Genomic DNA, 21,324 nt, shown 5'->3' with positions numbered 1-21,324 from the left:
TCGGCCCCCTGCACCCTCGTTTCGCCCATTTTTGACTTATTGCAGCATGAAAATAATGGGATGCAGCTTAACTGCCTTGGTGTCAGGTTGCTAATCAACTTGAATTTCAGGAAGGCTCAAAATTCCGCTGAACCCTTTTACAGTTGTTTAACAAGATGCTTGTGTGTTTCGCTCAGTTTGTTATTCCTGAGCCGTTTGACTAGTTTTCTGCATGGGAAGGGCCAGTGATTTGGGGAGGGCCTGCGATTTGGGGGGGGGGGGGGGGGGGCTGTGATTTGGGGAGGGCCTGGGATTTGGGGGGGGGGGGCTTGTGATTTCTGAGGGTCATTTCACCCTCAGAAGGCACCACGGAGTTCTATGTACATTTTGAATTCAGGTGTATTTTTGGTTAATTTTGGGGAAAATAAGAATTGTTTACTGTACTGTTCATTCGCCTACCCTGATGGGCCTTTTCACAATATAATGCCTCTAGTGGTGAAAGTTGTTACTGCTCATTGGAGCGGCTCATTCTGTTGAAATAGGTGCTGTACCTCAAGCTTGCATGATTGGGAAGAGGCAGTGAGGGAATTTAGTTTAGTTTATTAGTCAATAAAAGTAAAGCAATCACAGGATTCCACCTTAGCTTACATGTCCAGGACATCACAATAAAGACGCAGACTGACTTACGTTGTGGTTTGCTGTGATCATCCAAAGAGCAAAAATGATGTATTGATACAGAGACTTCTTTGCTCTGCACACTTTTTTAAAAAGTATTTTATGAAGAGCAGATCGTCCTGCCATTTCTGCTTTATTCCGACAGGTGGAAAGCAGAGTGGGTAACAGGCAGAGAAGGAAGCAGAGTTCAGAGGGTGCCTTGGCCTAGCTGGAACCCCCTTCCCACACAGGGGCTCGTATAAGGCTCCAGACTGGAAACCTTTCATCTCCGGGTGGGGCTGTAGTCCGTTCCGTGTGGCACTGTGGCGAGCTGGAATGGGTCAGACATGATGCCAGACTGTGGGGCCAATCCGTCCACAGCAACAGGCCCTTAACAGGATGAGCCTCCAGCACTTCCTTAGTCCCACAGAGATATGGATGTGTTACACACAATATATTTATCCTTTTATGCAAGTGAATATTTCAGTCAAACAATTTAGGTAAAATAACTCTCCACAAAGGCAAGACAAAGCAAGACCCCACCTATGATGGCCGACCTCTGCCTGTAAGTGTGGCCTAGTTTCCGTGTTCTCTCCTCTTAAGCCCCGACAACTGATTCCTTATTGAAATGGAACTGAAAAGCACTTAGAGACCGTGCACTTGACAGAAAGCCGCGGCTCCAGTTTTAGGACATACTTTCTCTGCTCTCATTGAGCACAGGAGTCTTTGAAGTTCAAGAGGAATGCCTGGGGTCTCTCACTGGGAATGCCTGGGGTTCCTCACTGGGAATGCCTGGGTCTCTCACAGGGAATGCCTGGGTCTCTCACTGGGAATGCCTGGGGTCTCTCACTGGGAATGCCTGGGTCTCTCACTGGGAATGCCTGGGTCTCTCACTGGGAATGCCTGGGGTTCCTCACTGGGAATGCCTGGGTCTCTCACAGGGAATGCCTGGGTCTCTCACTGGGAATGCCTGGGTCTCTCACTGGGAATGCCTGGGTCTCTCACTGGGAATGCCTGGGTCTCTCACTGGGAATGCCTGGGTCTCTCACTGGGAATGTCTGTGTCTCTGCTGGCTGCACTGTGGGGGTGTGATTGACACCAGAGTGCATTTCCGAGACTCAAACGCTGCGTAACTGCAGCTCTCCCTTTGTGCCTTTTTGTGCCGTCTCTCCTCTAAGGAATTTTGGCGGTCTCTGTTTATCTAACACCTTGCCACACCCAGTCGAAGGTGCTGGAGGGGTAGTAGTGTAATGTGCTGGAATGATTGCTCTGGATCTCTTGTTCTTATCTGTTTCTGATTCAGTTTCTGTTCCCGTACACTTCCTGTTTTAGTGGTTTAGCTTATCCTGTTTTAGTCAGGACTGACCTATCTAGGGTGCTTTTCTGGGAGGAAAAGGGTGGGGTGGCATTAATAAGTCTGTTGCACGCTGCTGCTGGATGGAAACAGCATCAGGTCATAGAGCACAGGCAGCAGTGTGGATCTGTTGCCAGGCAATGTTTCTTATAAAAACAATACTGCTCGTCTCTGATGCACAATTCATCATTTCTTTTACGTGTTCTATAACTATTTTTTTAATATACTGTCATTCTTACTTTATTATAGCTGTATTTATTTTTTGTTATTTTCACTTGTTTTGCTGTTTTTGTATCCAGACAGGGCCTCCCACCGCTCTCAGAGGAGCGTCCTTTTAGAAATAAAGGTAATGAATGAATGAATGAATGAATGAATGAATGAATGGACAGTTTGCTGAGGACACAGATGAGTAGCTGTGGGTAATGAGATCAGGTTCTGAATGCCTGTGGCTGTCTCCGCTGATATCTGTGTCTGTCTGGTGTGGCCAGACCACGTTTCACTGGCAATGTTCCGGAAGCTTCCCCAGGCTGTGGAGAGGAAGACTCCTTGCAGGGTTCTGCAGTGATGAAACGGGCCAGGAAGTGACAGGTTATTAGAGCAGAGTGCTCCGTTTGAGGTGTTCATGGAGGTACAACATTTTGAAGGTGGTTAATTCATTAATCCCCTTGCAGTGTGCAAAGATTGGGTGACATTAGGGTGAGTTAGCCTGTTAGGGTTAGCATCAGCACTGTGCAGTGATTGGGTGACATTAGGGTCTGTTAGCCTGTTAGGGTTAGCATCAGCACTGTGCAGTGATTGGGTGACATTAGGGTGAGTTTGTCTGTTAGGGTTAGCATCAGCACTGTGCAGTGATTGGGTGACATTAGGGTCTGTTAGCCTGTTAGGGTTAGCATCAGCACTGTGCAGTGATTGGGTGACATTAGGGTCTGTTAGCCTGTTAGGGTTAGCATCAGCACTGTGCAGTGATTGGGTGACATTAGGGTGAGTTTGTCTGTTGGGGTTAGCATCAGCACTGTGCAGTGATTGGGTGACATTAGGGTGAGTTTGTCTGTTAGGGTTAGCATCAGCACTGTGCAGTGATTGGGTGACATTAGGGTCTGTTAGCCTGTTAGGGTTAGCATCAGCACTGTGCAGTGATTGGGTGACATTAGGGTGAGTTTGTCTGTTGGGGTTAGCATCAGCACTGTGCAGTGATTGGGTGACATTAGGGTGAGTTTGTCTGTTAGGGTTAGCATCAGCACTGTGCAGTGATTGGGTGACATTAGGGTCTGTTAGCCTGTTAGGGTTAGCATCAGCACTGTGCAGTGATTGGGCGACATTAGGGTCATATATCTATCTAATTTTCTGTTTTTAAAAACAAACACAAGACGATTGTTTCCTGATTAATAAACAGGCTAATGTTGTAGCTGACAACAGTTCAGAAACTGTGGCTCTTACCTGTCGATTCTTCAGGCTTTAAGTAAAATATCCATTTCCTCATGTTATGCAAAGAACGCTGGCTTGTAAAATCCCTATCCTGGAAAAAAGGTCCTCGGTGGTAGAAAGAAACGACAATAAACCATTGACTTTGACTGAAATGTACTGCATACCTTCAATTATGAAACAATTTTGAGCGCCTATTTATTACTAGTTTGCAGATGATATCACTCTAGTTTTTTATGGCACTCAGGCACACAGGGTGGGGGATTCAGGCTGAACCCAGCCTGTGTGCCTCTGGGAAGCTCTTAATTGTGCACGGAGGACCAAACCCACCCTTGGAATGCATTCACTGTGCCTTCCAGAGACGGCACGCTTACACTGGACAGGCCATCTTCCACCTATCCCACAATCCAATGGGCTCTTTTTGTTCCATGAGCTCACTGGTCCGGTGCTCATAACAGCTTCAACCTGTCGCCTCAACTGGATGAGCATCTGCATGGGGCACTGAGGACCTTCAGCCACACCCCTCCTCGGTCCCTCCCTTTCTCCATCTTTTCATCTTTTTATATTTTATTTTTTTAAGTAGAATTCATGGCAGTGTCATACAGATACTGTGAGCCTGTGGCTAGGTTTTACTGAAAAATATCTTACTTGGTGTGAGAGATCTTTCCTCCAGAGTTAGTGCTTTGGCTGAAGTGAGGAATATGGGAAAATATAGGAGCAGGAAATGTAGAATACTTCTGGAGTTCAGATATTAATTTATTTAAACTCCCAGAAACCTCTGTGCCTCTCGCCAGTGGAAAGTAGGTTGATGTTGAGGAACAGCAGGCCTGGATTCATCTACATTTGATTTAGTTCTGCTTCTTGGTCAGCAACACCGTGGCTGGATGGGTTAATGTAACCGCTAGCTGACGCTGCAAAGAATTCAGTAAATTAACATTTAAATATGAGATAAAGCTGAAAACCCATGTCATTTGCTCAGGTTATTTCATACATACATTGCAAACTGAATTTTGTGACAGGTGTAAAATTAAAACATTTGCGTGCAAGTACATGAATGAAAGTGACGATCAGAAAGTGACAATCAAAGACGTATTTGACGTGACAAAACATATTTTAACACACATCCAAAGTATATCCTCAAAAAAATCAGACATTATGGGAAACAGCTCCTGCTTCACAAACACCTGTCACACCTGTCACACCTGTCACACATCTTAACCGCCTGCTGATTCAGGCTCCCCCAGAGCAACACCACACACAGGAATCTTGTCAGGTAATGAAACTTGTCCTTCACATAATCAAGTTTTACTTTCAGTTTTTTTAGAAGAAAGGCAGAGGCGAGGAGGAGGAGGAATGTGTGCTGCTTCAGTATGAGAAAAGGTAGCAGCATGTTAGAAAAGCATTCATTCACTCGATTACATTCATTATTATTATTATTATTATTATTATTATTATGGAGAAGGAGAAGGAGAAGGAGAAGAGGTGGCGGCGGCTGTTGTCTGGAGAAAACTCAAATGCTGTGTGTGTGTGCGTGTGTGTGCGTGCATGAGTGTGGGTGGGTGCGTGCGAGCATGTGTGTGTGTGGGTTTGTGTGCGTGCATGCGAGCATGCATGCGTGAGTGTGTGTGTGGGCATTTGCATGCGTGTGTGCATGCGAGAGTGTGTGTGTGGTTGTGTGGGCATGCATACATGAGTGTATGTGTGTGGGCGTGTGTGTGCGGGTGCGTGTTTGCGTGTGTGCGTATGCGTGTGTGTGTATAGACGTGTGTGCGTGAGTGTGTGTGTTTGTGTGTACAGTAGGTTGGTTTGAAAGCTCAGAAATGTTTTTTTTGCAACTGGGCCATAACAGTATATAAAATGGGTTGTTCTAATGAGTAATGATATAATGTAATGATGTCCAATCAGGAGCTGGGCTTTCCACACATTTAAACATTGAGTCCATTTCCAAACAGACCGTCCCCACACAGCCAAACTCTCAGTTCACCTGCCAGGTATGAGCAGGGCTCTGAGATTAAAGCTGAAATAACCCTAACCCTAACTGGCCTAATCTATAAACATATGAGAAAATACCTTTGCATGTGTCACATTTCCTCATTGCTTTAATTCTGGACTTGGGATTTGGGATAACTATCCACAATTACAGGCACTACAAAATATTGAGTTTTTTTGCGCGTATGTATTTTCTAAACTGGGTTAGCATTAGATGACAATTTACATGTATTTGAGAGGGATATTCAGTTTTGAATACAAAAATAATGAGATCAGAAGTGAGAACAAACTCCATGCACAAACATGTTCAAGGAGCAAAAACAAATAAAATGAATAAAATGTGCACAGAAATATCCTTCTGCAGCACCAGCTCCTCTGTGAGGCTGGCCAGCCCATACGGCCTCAAGATGTTTGTTCTGACAATTGACTGTCAGGAGAATATTGGTCAAACATTAATTGACTTTCTGGGAAGTTCTTTGACAACATCAGAACAGTACATGTGTCTGCAGAGGCTCACATGTCTAGAAGGGCCTCACGTATGTCAGGAGGCACTGAATTACCAGTACTGATCTATGATAAGATAACCAGAGAAAACAGTGACACCACACGGGCCCAATTCACTGAAATGACTGTGTGTCTTATCGCAGATCTCCGTTGGGTGAGGCAACATGAAAAAACAGCTAGCAGTGAGGGGTCTGGCTGTGTTTGAGACCCCTGCCCCCCAGATAGCAGTGAGGGGTCTGGCTGTGTTTGAGACCCCCGCCCCCCCAGCTAGCAGTGAGGGGCCTGGCTGTGTTTGAGACCCCCCCTCAACTAGCAGTGAGGGGCCTGGCTGTGTTTGAGACCCCCGCCCCCCAGCTAGAAGTGAGGGGCCTGGCTGTGTTTGAGACCCCCCCCAGGCCTGGGGCAGAATGGTTTGCGGAGCAACGTGTCTGAGGAGTGCGGGTAGCTGGTAAGCGGCGGGTTTGAGGAACGCGGGTTGCTGGTAAGCGGGTTTGAGGAGCGCGGGTTGCTGGTAAGCGGGTTTGAGGAGCGTGGGTTGCTGGTAAGCGGCGGGTTTGAGGAGCGCGGGTTGCTGGTAAGCGGGTTTGAGGAGCGCGGGTTGCTGGTAAGCGGCGGGTTTGAGGAGCGCGGGTTGCTGGTAAGGGGCGGGTTTGAGGAGCGCGGGTTGCTGGTAAGCGGCGGGTTTGAGGAGCGCGGGTTGCTGGTAAGCGGCGGGTTTGAGGAGCGCGGGTTGCTGGTAAGCGGCGGGTTTGAGGAGCGTGGGTTGCTGGTAAGCGGGTTTGAGGAGCGCGGGTTGCTGGTAAGCGGCGGGTTTGAGGAGCGCAGGTTGCTGGTAAGCGGTTGAGAGCGCGGTTGCTGTAAGCAGTTTGAGGAGCGCGGGTTGCTGGTAAGCGGGTTTGAGGAGCGCGGGTTGCTGGTAAGCGGGTTTGAGGAGCGCGGGTTGCTGGTAAGGGGCGGGTTTGAGGAGCGCGGGTTGCTGGTAAGCAGGTTTGAGGAGCGCGGGTTGCTGGTAAGCGGGTTTGAGGAGCGCGGGTTGCTGGTAAGGGGCGGGTTTGAGGAGCGTGGGTTGCTGGTAAGCAGGTTTGAGGAGCGTGGGTTGCTGGTAAGCGGGTTTGAGGAGCGCGGGTTGCTGGTAAGCGGGTTTGAGGAGCGCGGGTTGCTGGTAAGCGGCGGGTTTGTGGGATCTCCTTCATTCTGTGTGCTGATCTGTCTGATCACCCCCAGTTTGTTTGTTAGTACGAAGAATAATAATTAGTAAAGTCAAACTCCCGCTACTCCTCTCCAAAATGGCCAAGGTGAAGACATGCAGACATATTTGACTGATTGATTGGTTGTTGGATGGGTTGATAATTATAGGGAATTTAATGATAACCGGCAAAGTTATACCACGAGGTCTTCGGATCAAAGGGTTCTAACAGCAGTCACAAATATCTCCACAGGAAATTTCTCTCTTCCACTGTGCCTAGATAAAACGGGACTGAGCTGAAGTAACCCCACCCCTGCCGCCTCCGCCCATTTTACCACCCTGCAGCTTCCAATCCCCTCTTCGGCCATGAACCGCCTGCGTCTCCACCCTCGCGGCCACCACTCCGCCCTTAGAGTACAGCCCGAGACGGTCATGTGACGCGTGTATGATCTACTCTGGACCTTTTAAAGAAAAGTGAGCAGGAATTTCCTCAACATCGCGGAAAGTTTTTTGTTGCGAAGCCAACTGGTTAACTCAGTAGCCTTCCGTATTTTTCGCGTTTATTTACATGGGCTACGCTTACCGATGTCAGTGACATAACGGGGTCTAGTTCTCTGCGTCACCTTTTCTCTCAAGCGGGTTCCTAAAACTGAGCCAACGAAAAACAGTAACTTCTCAATTTCCAGGCTGTTCTTGACCCCGGACTGTAAGCCGAAGCCGAAATCATCGATACAGCATCTGTGAAGTAGGTTTTGTGGAATTCCTTGTTTTAAACTATGTTATAAGTTTTATGTATGCTATGTCGCCTGTATACTCACATCTATCCACATAGGATAAATAACATAATAAATAATAATAAATAACATAACCTAAATAGATTTGGGCTTGATTTATTTCCTTTTAGCAACTGTAAGCATGTCACAGCTCCGGACCCCTTGTCTATCTTGTTTTATTTTCGGTAGGCTACATTGCAAGGTAGAAAGCAATATAAGCCAAGTTATCACACCTGTCTGGATTGTACCATTAATTATGAATTGGCTAAATGTTATAATAATTCCTAAATGTGTGGATTTATCAGTGTTGCTACTCTTTTCGCTTAAACCTTTTGATAGGAAAAAGGTTTGTCCATAAACTATATTTTCGAGTGTACTTTTGCCTGCTTTCAGACAAAAGTTTATGTAATGTTTTGATAGGTTTACACATCTTTGAACCTCATTCAACCCCAAATCGAAATTAGGTCACAGCCGGGATTTGGTTACTGTAAGCAGTTATGTTGGACAGTTAAGAATTTTCGAGTAGTTTAATTTCAGGACCACTAATGTGGACGAAAATATTTCATATTTCACTAATCCCGAAGACTGATAAGTAGTCAGTACCGTTACAATTGTGATTTGAATGAAATACGTTGAAGTAGTAGATTTTATAAAAATGTATTGCAAACCAGCTTAAAGTATGTAGCATTGACTATGACATTTTCATTGAAGTATCGATCTATAGCTGTCCATATAAACTCAGTTATTTCTCTGGCTTCCATCGTGCAATCACCGCCGCCACAATGTCTTTAGTGCGGAGTCCCTCGCGTGTCGCCTGGCGGCCTGGGGTGTTCTTTGGAATAATGGTTGCGTCCGCGCGACTGCAGGACTGATGCAGTTTAAAACACGTTAAGTAAACATTGATTGTAAGAAAATACTGTCGCTGATGTGAATCGTAATGCCTGCTGGTGGGCTGCCGCTTTTCAGCCACTACAAAGAAAGGGATCATTATCTTTCTACGTCGGTGATCTCGTCATGGTGTCTGAGGTCTGAAATATTAGCTCTGAAGAGATGTTTAAGAAATGTGCAAATAATAACAATAATTCTTATCATTATTAATATTATTATAATTACTGTTATTATTGATAGGACAGTGGAGAAGTATGAACTATCTTTAATGCAAGCTTACATATGTTCCTTTTGTGGGTTGACAGCAGGACAGGGTTTGGGCCGGGGTTAGGGTTAGGGTTAGGGTTTGGGCCAGGGTTAGGGTTAGGGTTAGGGTTTGTGCCATGGTTGGACATTAGGTTAACATTAGAACAGGGCTTTATCCTTTATTATTTCTCCTTCACACCCATAAAAACAGGCACAGACCTTAAACGCCTCCACCCTCTCTGGTTGTGTGTGTGTACATGGTTGTGTGTCTGTGTGTGAGAGAGATAGTGTGTATGTGTCTGTTTGTGTGTGTGTGTCTGTAAGTTTGAACTCATTTTATTTGTGTGAGAGTGTGTGTGTGGGAGTATGTGTGTCTTTAGATGAGAGTGTGTTTATCCTTAGATGAATGTGCATGTGTCTTTAGATGAGTGTGTGTATGTGAGAGTGTGTGTATGTGAGAATGTGAGAGTGTGTATGTGAGTGTGTGTGTGTGTGTGTGAGAGAGAGAGAGAGAGTATGTGTCTTTAGATGGCAGCTTCACAGAACTGCCATTGTCCCTTCTCTCTCTTGATTCTTCCCTCTCCATTTTGCCCTCCCTCCCTTCTGTTTTCCTTCTTTCTTGGGCCTTGCTCCCTCTTTCTCTGTCCTTCTTTTTTTCCCCCCCTCTCTCTCTCTCTCCCTTCTCCCCCTCTCTTTCTCTATCCCCCTCTCCCTCTCTCTCTCTCTCCTCCGCTGCTCTGCTTCCTCTGCTTTTGTTCCAAGGCTGAGGCTTGCGTCAGACATTCCTCTTGGCTCATGAATGCTCTTTTCCTGTTTGTAGGCCGGAGGGGGAGAGGTGGGTGGAGGGGGTGGGGTTGGGTTTGGAGTTTGGGATGGGGGTGGGGTGGAGCAGAGGGGGGGTATTGGTCTATATCATTCCCTCCCAGACACTCCACCCACTCACCATGCCATATGTCCTCCACTTTCCCCAAACAACGCTGATGTAATCAGGCCACTCTCTCTCTCTCCCTACACACACACACACACACACACACATACACACACCCACACACACACACATACACAGAGGCACACATACACGGCACACACACACACCCACCCCCACACATACACACACACACACATACACACGCAGAGGAAGATAGGTACATTGCTGTACATTGCTCAAAGAGCATGTTCCTCGGTACTGAAGGCGGGATAATTATTAACTTTTTTATCCTTCCAGTAGTTTTTTTGTTGATTCCCTTCTGTTTGAGGAGCGGAAGTTGCCTCATTTCTGTGTCTGTAACATTTTGTGCTTGAACACAAAGCATAACACCAGCGCTGACCGGAATGACAGGTCACTTCAATTTACAAACGAGTTGCGATGCGGTTTACAAAGAGCACAGGAAATGTGGTGTCAAGGTCACAGCTGTGACGCTGTCCAGTGTTTGGAAACAGGACCTCTTTATCTATGGTGGCGTTGCACTGGGGACGTTACAGCCAGGGCCCCGTGCAATGAGCAGGCAGGAGCTCAGTCAGGAGTTACACTCCAAAAGGGGGAGGTCAGTTTCAGTGCCATCCAGCCAGCCTTTGTTACCAGTATCAGTGAAGCAATACAAGTCCAGGGGTTCAGGGTTCAGGGTAAGTCCAGGGATTCAGGGTTCAGGGTTAGTCCAGGGATTCAGGGTTCAGGGTAAGTCCAGGGATTCAGGGTTCAGGGTAAGTCCAGGGATTCAGAGTTCAGGGTAAGTCCAGTGATTCAGAGTTCAGGGTAAGTCCAGGGATTCAGGGTTCAGGGTAAGTCCAGGGATTCAGAGTTCAGGGTAAGTCCAGTGATTCAGAGTTCAGGGTAAGTCCAGGGATTCAGGGTTCAGGGTAAGTCCAGGGATTCAGAGTTCAGGGTAAGTCCAGGGATTCAGAGTTCAGGGTAAGTCCAGGGATTCAGGGTTCAGGGTAAGTCCAGGGATTCAGGGTTCAGGGTAAGTCCAGGGATTCAGGGTTCAGGGTAAGTCCAGCGATTCAGAGTTCAGGGTAAGTCCAGGGATTCAGGGTTCAGGGTAAGTCCAGGGATTCAGAGTTCAGGGTAAGTCCAGCGATTCAGAGTTCAGGGTAAGTCCAGGGATTCAGAGTTCAGGGTAAGTCCAGGGATTCAGAGTTCAGGGTAAGTCCAGGGATTCAGAGTTCAGGGTAAGTCCAGGGATTCAGGGTTCAGGGTAAGTCCAGGGATTCAGAGTTCAGGGTAAGTCCAGGGATTCAGGGTTCAGGGTAAGTCCAGGGATTCAGGGTTCAGGGTAAGTCCAGGGATTCAGAGTTCAGGGTAAGTCCAGGGATTCAGGGTTCAGGGTAAGTCCAGGGATTCAGGGTTCAGGGTAAGTCCAGGGATTCAGGGTTCAGGGTAAGTCCAGGGATTCAGGGTTCAGGGTAAGTCCAGGGATTCAGGGTTCAGGGTAAGTCCAGGGATTCAGGGTTCAGGGTAAGTCCAGGGATTCAGGGTTCAGGGTAAGTCCAGGGATTCAGGGTTCAGGGTTAGTCCAGGGATTCAGGGTTCAGGGGGCGGGGCTCTATGGAAGTAAGGGCTCGGCTCCTTCAGTCCTGTTCTGATCAAATCAACTTTACTGGTTTCACAGACATGAGCTTTTTATCAACAAAGAAAAACAATAGTAACTGCATATTCAATACTACTACTAATATTACTATTATTAATAACAAAAATAATAATAGTGGGGGGGTTGCTTCACAAATAAATTAAAACAGTAACTGTCTCTAGCACTCTCTGCCTTTCTGTCTCTCTCTCATTCTGTCTCTGTTGTTTTTCACTGCTGGGGGGTTTTGGGATTGAGGCCAGACAGGAAATCTCATGCAAAGAGTGACCCCCGCCCCCCTACACTGTCCAGCTCCCCCCACCGCCCCTCAGCCCCCCCCCTCGCTGTGTGGTAATACTCACTGTAAACTCCCAGGCCTCCGGCTCCCCAGCGCCTGCCCCCCCCCCCCCCCCCCGGCTTTAGAGGTCTGCAGCCAGGCCCAGGGCTGTTCTCCATGTGCTGCAAGACCTGCAATTTAAATGACTTTCCTTAAAAGGGGAGGCTTAGGGGCTACAAGACAATTACTCTTTTTGTTCTGTTTTGGAGATCAGATTTGCATGTTGAGCAAGGACTCATAATTCTTTTTTATGTGTTGCTTTGTTGTGAGTAAACATTCCTAACATTGATGTCTACAGGAAGCGTGTATCTTTGTTAGTTTTAGGCAGCCACCAGTCTTCTTACCTCCTTCCTGAATTGCACAAAGTGCAGCTCCACTGATCACAGATCCTGGATCAGTGGGGGGTTGTTTAGAACCTGGCCTCCGTGTTGCTGTAGTTGGTTTGTCTGGGCCCCAGAATAGTCTGCTGTTGCTTGTGCTAAAGTCCTTCAGGTTGAGCTGAACAGAACAGCTCAGAATGAAGAGGGTGATGGAGATTTCAGAGTTCAGGGAGGGTGCCTGGCCTGGCTAGCTGTGGGTTTACGGTGTGTCAGCCACTTACACAGGCATGGTGATTTTCCAGAAAATGTTTGGTGAAGAAAATTTGAACAGCAAGAGAGGGTGTGGTGCTTCAAACCAGGTTGAGCATTCTGCTCCTCGTCAGTCAAAGGAGCTGCATGTATTATATAAAAAAAATAAAATAAAAAATTCCCCGTAGAATTTCTGTCTTCTCTGCATGGCAGCTGTTTGGGATGCCTGGGGGTCCTGGTTAGGGTTTGGGATTTCAGCCTTGGGGTTGAAATCAGCTCTGATGCTTAGAGGCTGGGAGAGCGTGACCGACAGACAGTGTTTGCTAAGAGGGCAGAATGATACACAACAGGGTGTTGAAAAGGTCAGTGAATTTAAGAGGCAGCTGGTTCCAGGTCTTTGTGAAGTTAGCATACAGAGGACACCTTTTACAAACAGGTCCTGCCCCAAGCCCACAATTATCAGTCACATTAACCCAAAGCACAGCGGAGTACTAACACAAACTTGTTTCCATGGCTGCAAGCTGAGAAACGGCCACATCCTCCTGGGACTTGGCAGAAGAAGTTCAGGTGTCTTCATTTTTTGTCTGAAGTGTCTTGGATGACAAAATATGTTACAGGGAAAATAATTTCAAAAATATAATTTATTTAGTTTTTGCTGAATGTCCATTGCAGTGTGGGTTTCAGCAAATTGGAATGCATGGCTCTTGAGATTGAGACCAGAGACTTGTTGGGTTTTAGGAGGTTATCATCAATATTGATAGTGAATACAAGTGAAGCTGAGTGAAGCTGTGCTGAGTGAAGCTGAGTGAAGCTGTGCTGAGCTGTGCTGAGTGAAGCTGAGTGAAGCTGAGTGAAGCTGAGTGAAGCTGTGCTGAGCTGTGCTGGGCTGTGCTGAGCTGTGCTGCTTGAAGCTGTGCTGAGCTGTGCTGGGCTGTGCTGAGTGAAGCTGTGCTGAGCTCTGCTGCGTGAAGCTGTGCTGGGCTGTGCTGAGCTGTGCTGCGTGAAGCTGAGTGAAGCTGTGCTGGGCTGTGCTGAGCTGTGCTGAGCTGTGCTGCGTGAAGCTGAGTGAAGCTGTGCTGGGCTGTGCTGAGTGAAGCTGTGCTGAGCTGTACTGGGCTGTGCTGAGTGAAGCTGTGTGAAGCTGAGTGAAGCTGTGCTGAGTGAAGTTGAGTGAAGCTGTGCTGAGCTGTGCTAAGTGAAGCTGTGCTGAGTGAAGCTGAGTGAAGCTGTGCTGAGTGAAGTTGAGTGAAGCTGTGCTGAGCTGTGCTAAGTGAAGCTGTGCTGAGTGAAGCTGAGTGAAGCTGTGCTGAGTGAAGTTGAGTGAAGCTGTACTGAGCTGTGCTGAGCTGTGCTGAGTGAAGCTGTGCTGAGTGAAGTTGAGTGAAGCTGTGCTGAGTGAAGTTGAGTGTAGCTGTGCTGAGTGAAGTTGAGTGTAGCTGTGCTGAGTGTGCTAAGTGAAGCTGTGCTGTGTGGTAGTGAAGCTGGTCTGGTGGCTGTGTGGGGAAGTACGGCTGTGGGGCGGAGTGGAAGCACGGTCCCTGTGGGGCGGAGTGGGGAACACGGTCCCTGTGGGGCGGAGTGGGGAACACGGTCCCTGTGGGGCGGAGTGGGGAACACGGTCCCTGTGGGGCGGAGTGGGGAACACTAACACACATCTGTGCTCCACAGGCTGGCCTGCTGGGTCAAAGTTTGATTTAATCTCAATGCCTTATCACACTCTGCTTTAAATCTACGTGCTCATGCTTCTAAATTGCTGTCAATGTCTGGTTTATTAATTTCCCATTGATACAGTAACATTAATAGGGTTTACATTATTTTAATTCATTATCCATAAGCATTTTGTGGCCTGTTGGCATTTATATATAAATTCAGTGTTTAGCTTTAGGGCAGGATATTAAGTCTAATGTGTGGAGGCTAATAAAGCAACAGTCAAAATTGTTTGCTGAGATCGGAGCCATGTTATCTTATATGCATAAACAAAACTTGTAACTGACCTTTTAAACATATGTTGTCCTAAATGCAGACTAAAATATAATTTTACAGTATTGTCATTTGTGCATGAAAATACACTTAAAAACCACACAGCACATTTATGTTGTTAAAATACATAACTGTAAAGCCTACTGTATGCGATCCTTATGTTATAATCTGTACATAAGTCAGTACTTTATATCTATGCTGTCACTTTCATTTTAACGTAGGTGATTTTTTATGACAGGGTGTAAGGTGTAGTTAATAATACAACAGCTTTGTCATTGGGATGTGACACTATGACCCTGTGGCTTGTGAGTCCAGAGACCACTGTAGTGTGTGTGATCAGAGGCGTCACTATGGGGGTGCGGGGGGTGCGGGAGGTGCGGACCGCACTGGGTGGGGGGGGCTGTACATTTTAGGAAACGATCCCACACCCCGCTGGTGGGGTCTCTCCCCCCTGTCTGTCTCAGTTCTTATTCAGTGTGTGTAAACTGCATTATTCAGTGAGAGTGTAAACTGCATTATTCAGTGTGAGTGTAAACTGCATTATTCAGTGAGAGTGTAAACTGCATTATTCAGTGAGAGTGTAAACTGCATTATTCAGTGTGAGTGTAGTGTAAACTGCATTATTCAGTGTGAGTGTAAACTGCATTATTCAGTGAGAGTGTAAACTGCATTATTCAGTGAGAGTGTAAACTGCATTATTCAGTGTGAGTGTAAACTGCATTATTCAGTGAGAGTGTAAACTGCATTATTCAGTGAGAGTGTAAACTGCATTATTCAGTGTGAGTGTAAACTGCATTATTCAGTGAGAGTGTAAACTGCATTATTCAGTATGAGTGTAAACTGCATTATTCAGTGAGAGTGTAAACTGCATTATTCAGTGTGAGTGTAAACTGCATTATTCAGTGAGAGTGTAAACTGCATTATTCAGTATGAGTGTAAACTGCATTATTCAGTGAGAGTGTAAACTGCATTATTCAGTGTGAGTGTAAACTGCATTATTCAGTGAGAGTGTAAACTGCATTATTCAGTATGAGTGTAAACTGCATTATTCAGTGAGAGTGTAAACTGCATTATTCAGTGTGAGTGTAAACTGCATTATTCAGTGTGAGTGTAAACTGCATTATTCAGTATGAGTGTAAACTGCATTATTCAGTGAGAGTGTAAACTGCATTATTCAGTGTGAGTGTAAACTGCATTATTCAGTGTGATTGTAAACTGCATTATTCAGTATGAGTGTAAACTGCATTATTCAGTATGAGTGTAAACTGCATTATTCAGTATGAGTGTAAACTGCATTATTCAGTGAGAGTGTAAACTGCATTATTCAGTGTGAGTGTAAACTGCATTATTCAGTGTGAGAGTAAACTGCATTATTCAGTATGAGTGTAAACTGCATTATTCAGTATGAGTGTAAACTGCATTATTCAGTGTGAGTGTAAATTGCCTTCATTCAGTAAAAGGGTGGCCTGTGCCTTTGCTGTCACTGGGCATGGTGTTGTCAAGGTGATGGCGGCCATTTTCTTAAGCGATCCGCCCCGTGGCCCCTACTCAACCTGCATTGAGCCAAGCTGTCCAGAGGCGGAGGGTTGCTAGGGCAGCGCTGGGGAGATTATAACCACGGAAACCGCCCGCCTTCTCTAACACATGACATCATCCGCAGTGGCGTGCCCAATGTGAACAGACTGCAGTTGCTGTCAGAGACACATGGGGCAGGTTTCATGGGAGCAGCGAGTCCCTGTAGTATCCACACCTTTGGGACATGAAAGATTCCCCCCAGCTCGCTACACCTGGGAGGAATCGCACTAGTTATTGCTTCCATCTTTTATTCTTTTCTTCCCTGTGAACGGTGCTGTGGTGAATGGCGCTGTGGTGAATGGCACTGTGACGCAGTAGTGAATGGCGCTGGGGTGAATGGCGCAGTGGTGAATGGCGCTGGGGTGAATGGCGCAGTGGTGAATGGTGCTGTAGTGAATGGCACTGTGGCGCAGTAATGAATGGCGCTGTGGTGAATGGCGCAGTAGTGAATGGCGCAGTGGTGAATGGTGCTGTGGTGAATGGCGCTGTAGTGAATGGCGCTGGGGTGAATGGCGCAGTAGTGAATGGCGCTGTGGCGCTGTAGTGAATTAAAAGCTGTGCCATGTTTCTTATCCCTCTTTTTCTTCTGCGCAGGAGGCTCCAGACTGCCGCCATGCTGATGTATGACTACCCGGTGAAGACAGACATGGAAACGGTGAGCACTCAAGCCGCTGCACCACACCTGCATCCAGGGCTGGCTGCACCTGTGGGGTCACCTGCTGCTTACTTTAAAGGCAGTACTTGGCCTTGCTCCTGGGACTTACAACCCCCCCACATTCCAGAACATTCTCTAAAATCTTCAGATTAGGCCCTATTCTGCACCACAGTCACCAGAGTGAAGTCCAAAGGACAATCAGATTAGGGTTCAGGTTAGGGTTCAGGTAAGGGTTCAAATTAGGGTTCAGATTAGGCCTGGAATGGTTTATCCAAAAATATGAACCCTGCTCAAACAGTTTCCTCTTTTAAAGCCTTGCAAAGATACTTTTTTCAAAATTGGGTTCTACTTGTATGCACTCTGCTGCAGTTATTGATTTTATTAATTTTATTATGAATTTAGTTTTATTTATTTTGCTCCCTTAATTGTGTTTATATTGCATGTACTGTGTGTTTGTGCTGGTGAACTGCATTTAGCTGCATTCTGGTTATTCTTTGTTATTTGTTTTTGTTTGAATGTTTAGTCTTAAACCTTTGAACACAAGTTATTATTATTATAATAATAATAATAATAATAATAATAATAATAATAAATAAATAAATAAGTTTTCCAGCGTGGGCGGTTGTGTGAGATTGGGGTTTGTGATTGTGCAGACCAGTGTTGGTTCCGTTTGCAGCCGTCTGATTTCACCGGGATGTGCTGTGGAGTGAACGTATGGTGTTCATGTACAGTTCAGTGACAGCATGTGGTAGCTCCACCCATTTAAGATTTCTTTAAAAAGTTCAGTTGAAGAACATTAGGCATAACGGGTTAAACTGCCCATAATTTAGGTTGGAGCATAAGGCATAACCGTGCTCAGGTTGGTTAAATAGCACAAAGAATGATTGGCTACGTAAACAAGGAAATTTAGATTAGTTATTAATTATTTCCGTAATATATCTGTTACGGTTAATATTGATTGATTAGTCTTTCTTACACAGCATGACATCATATTACTGTTTACAGCTAAGGATCCAAAGCCAAGAACATCACATGCGCTGTATATATTTAACTGGCAATAAAAATACCTCCCAGTAAGTTGCTCTACATTAGACAGGTACTGACAGGAAGTGGAGTTGGGAGCTGCTCTAGAGGTGTTACTCAACACAGACATGTGGACTTCATCCTCCCTCCCCCTGGCGAAGTTGCAAACATTTACCTATTTAACTGTCAAATAGCAGGAGGCGAAAACTCAGCCCAGGTATAAGAGAAGAGAATCTGTCGGACATGTCTGCACCTACTGGTTTTGGCTTTCTGCCCAAACCACTTTGTACTGTGGCTTCCTCCCTGACAAACAGGCCACAGTATTAGCATACAATAGGTTAACGTGTGCTCGGCCAATGAGAATGAGCGGACGGATGTCACAGTCTACCCTCACTGGATGCTGGGACCGGTAGGATGTCCTGACTGCTGTTGAGATAAACAAAAGAGGGCGATGAAGATGATGAAGACGATTCCCTGGAACCCTTTCGTGTACAAAAGGAGTGGAACTAGAGGACACGCCCACCTCAGCCTCTTGTGTTTAAACAGAGAGAAGAATGTTTTTTTTTCTTTTCTTTTCTTTTCTTTTTTCTTGTTTTTTTTGTGCTTAAATGAATGGTTGAAAGGAACAACCAGGCCAGCTCAAGCAGATTTAAATTGTTCAAAGTCTCAAGAGTGATAAGAACGGTCCCCTGGGAGAAGTAGAAAAAAGTCTTCTTTTGAGATCCAACAAAATACACAGCCAGAGTTTTGTGTTTTAAAATTGTCACAAGATATTACAAAAAACAAGCAACAGTAGATGGATTTAGCCCATATATACATCAATATGCTTTTAATTTCATAGTTTACCCTTCATAGTGTTGACATTTGGCTTTTTCATAAGTGAACTGTAGGAGAGTGAATGCCCATTTAACTGTCAGAGTGGACGTTTCAGCTCTCAGCACTGTCAGGACCTTCCCTGGCATAACATGTCTGTGTTTCATAGGGTCTGGGAAATCCCCAGGCTGTTTCCACGGTAACCCCATCCTCATGGGCGGTGGTGCGCCAGGCAGTGCTGTAGATCAGAGTGACGGCGAGCGGATCGCTTTCCGGTTCACCTCACTTTGACCTCTGTGCCTGCAGATATATGTGTGTCTGCGTGCGAAAGGGGAAACCTTAACTGTCAAAAGCAGTTCCCTTCCTCAGCCTCCGCCAGCCAGCCCAACCCCGGATTACCCAGAAACCCTCACACCAGAGGCGCTGCCAGCCCTGTGTGCACTGGTACATGTTTCTCTGTCAGGGCAGTTTGCATTTCTGACCCTGTTTTTGTGCCCTTGTAGGTGTGAGGTCACAAATATGCAATTAGAATGTTCTTAACTGGAACATTCTAATGCTGATGTCACAATCACTACTGGTGACTGAAAGCAGTGGAGTTCTAGAACACTGACTTAGAATTTTGAAAAAACATTCTGAAAAGCCTACTCTTCAAAAGGATATGGATACAGACTCTTTTATTTTTTCTTTTAGCTGTTGTCCCAGCAAAGACCATTTTGGGAGGGAGTGGAGGGGGGAGGAAATGGGATATGTCACAATTTTAAAGGAGGTGTTGTTTTTCCTAACTGGCGATGTAGTGACTCAGGCTCCAGGCTCTGTGTCTCCCTCCCTCCCTGCCGTCGGAGGCCAGGGCCACAGATAAACGCGCATTCCAGGCCCATTACTGCTCTCTGAGGAAAGGGAGGGGCCAGCCGCTTTCAGAGCCCACCCACTGCAGCTCTGCTCCGCATGGCCGACACGTCGCTGTACTGTAGCACCTGGACTCAATCAGTACTTCTCTCCTGCTCACAAACTCTCAGCATTTCAATGATTTATAGTAATCCCTCTCTCTCTCTCTCTCTCTCTCTCTCTCTCTCTCTCTCTTTCTGGTTCCCCTCCTCTACTTTCCATGCTTTTGTTTTTGATCCCCTCCCTGCTCCTGCCTGGTCCCACAGTCGCTGTATCAGCCTTACCCCGCCCTGATCAAGTCCCAGGCAGAGGCCTATAGCGTCGTCTTTGCCCCGCCCAGTGCTGCCGCCCAAATGGAGCCCGTCGACCTGTCTGTCAGCAAACGGGCTTCCTCCTCCTCCTCCTCGCCCTCCCCCCCCTCGTCCCGCAGCTCTCCGGTCTCCCCCTACAGCCTGAGCGGTGCGTCTGCATCTGGGACCCCCCTGTCCCGCGGGGGTTCCCCCATGCACAGACGCACCCCCCCAGGCCTGCCCGTCCACTTCCTGCTTCCGGGCTCTGGGGCCAGCGTCATCCCTGTGCTCCCCAGCGTCATGGTGCAGCCCTTCCCAGTTCTGTACCCCCCCCACCTGACCATGACCCCGCCCCTCATGGTGTCCCGCCTCTCCGGAGACCACATACAGAGCCTGGGCCCCCCGAGTCAAGGTGAGCTCCACCCCGCCCTCTCCCCCCCCATACCCCACCTTAACCCCCCCTTCACCCCACCTTCACCCCACCCTCACCCCCCCTCCACCCCACCTTAACCCCCCCTTCACCCCACCCTCACCCCCCCTCCACCCCACCTTAACCCCCCTTCACCCCACCTTCACCCCCCATACCCCACCCTCTCCCCCCTTCACCCCACCCTCACCCCCCTCCACCCCACCTTAACCCCCCTTCATCCCACCCTCACCCCCCTCCACCCCACCTTAACCCCCCCTTCACCCCACCTTCCACCCCCCTCCCACCCCACCTTACACCCCCCACCCTCACCCCACCCTCACCCCCCTTCACCCCCACCCTCACCCCCCTTCACCCCGCCCTCTCCCCCGTTCACCCCACCTTCACCCCCCCATACCCCACCTTAACCCCCCTTCACCCCACCCTCCCCCCTTCACCCCACCTTCACCCCCCCATACCCCACCTTAACCCCACCTTCACCCCCATACCCCACCTTAACCCCCCTTCACCCCACCTTTTACCCCCCCTCCGCCCCACTTTCATCCCCCCTTCACCCCATCTTCATTTTATTCCTGAAGTGAGACTCCAGCTGTGGGCGGTGAGTGGGCGGGGCTAAGCGTTTCCCGGGAAACTGACCTGCTTCTGTGTCTCCAGCGTCGTCCCTGAAGGAGATGAGCCGGGAGCCCGGTGACCTGCCCAAGCCCATCAAGGCCGAGCCGCACACTGAGCATGCTCAGGAGGCGTTTAGCGAGGTGGTGTCCTCCACCGTCATCACCGCACCACGACCCTACAGCGAGTGAGTGCTGCAGCTCGCCTCTGACACCACGCTCTTCTACCAATCAGATCATACCAACCAGATCCACCAATCAGATCTATTTTACACACACCACCCAGCCATGCACACACTGCCACACCCTACCAATCAGATCACACCTGATCACAGTATACCCGAGCCTGAACCCCCAGAGAGCCAGCTTGGGGCAGCAGTAGCATGGAGAAAGGCCCGAGGTGGGATGTAGGAAGAACCTTGGGGAGAAGTAGACTAGACAGGGGAGCCCAACACCGTGTGGCCGGATCTGGGTGTGGGTTCATGGGAACCAGTCTGGTCCGGTCACAAAAAGGTTTCGCTCTGTCTAAATGAATTCAGACTGGTTTTATGAAAGGGTTAATTAGAGACTCAGATACCCTTCTAACCAGCCAGGAGCGGCAGA

At 47.6% G+C, this 21,324-nt stretch overlaps 2 protein-coding genes across 3 annotated transcripts in view; one reads left to right on the top strand and one right to left on the bottom strand.

Moving 5' to 3' along the window:
- Positions 1-5,911: 5,911 nt before the first annotated feature.
- On the bottom strand, positions 5,912-7,686 carry LOC135256018 (uncharacterized). The gene is made up of 3 exons (XM_064337891.1): positions 7,672-7,686; positions 6,342-7,031; positions 5,912-5,968 (listed from the first exon to the last, which is right to left on the bottom strand). The coding sequence occupies exons 1-3, from the start codon at positions 7,684-7,686 to the stop codon at positions 5,912-5,914; spliced, it is 762 nt and encodes a 253-aa protein (XP_064193961.1).
- klf3 (Kruppel like factor 3 (basic)) overlaps positions 7,453-21,324 on the top strand; it is an 18,640-nt gene continuing 4,768 nt past the window's right edge. The window contains exons 1-4 of one of the 2 annotated variants that reach the window (XM_064334450.1): positions 7,453-7,837; positions 16,615-16,675; positions 19,663-20,098; positions 20,768-20,909. In XM_064334450.1, the coding sequence (XP_064190520.1) occupies positions 16,634-16,675; positions 19,663-20,098; positions 20,768-20,909 (620 nt within the window). In that variant the 5' untranslated portion in view covers positions 7,453-7,837; positions 16,615-16,633. The remainder of the gene's footprint in view (positions 7,838-16,614; positions 16,676-19,662; positions 20,099-20,767; positions 20,910-21,324) is intronic. The other variant, XM_064334449.1, reaches the window with a different exon arrangement.

This window comes from Anguilla rostrata, chromosome 5, assembly GCF_018555375.3.
Source record: "Anguilla rostrata isolate EN2019 chromosome 5, ASM1855537v3, whole genome shotgun sequence".
Taxonomy (NCBI): Eukaryota; Metazoa; Chordata; class Actinopteri; order Anguilliformes; family Anguillidae; genus Anguilla; species Anguilla rostrata.
This window is presented reverse-complemented; position numbering and strand designations above follow the sequence as displayed.

Excerpts from the sequence above, each read along its gene's own strand:
- LOC135256018 (XM_064337891.1), bottom strand. Across the intron at positions 5,969-6,341 it reads CCGCCGCTTACCAGCTACCC|ATCAGTACTGGTAATTCAGT; the intron begins GCACTCCTCAGA and ends ATCTTATCATAG.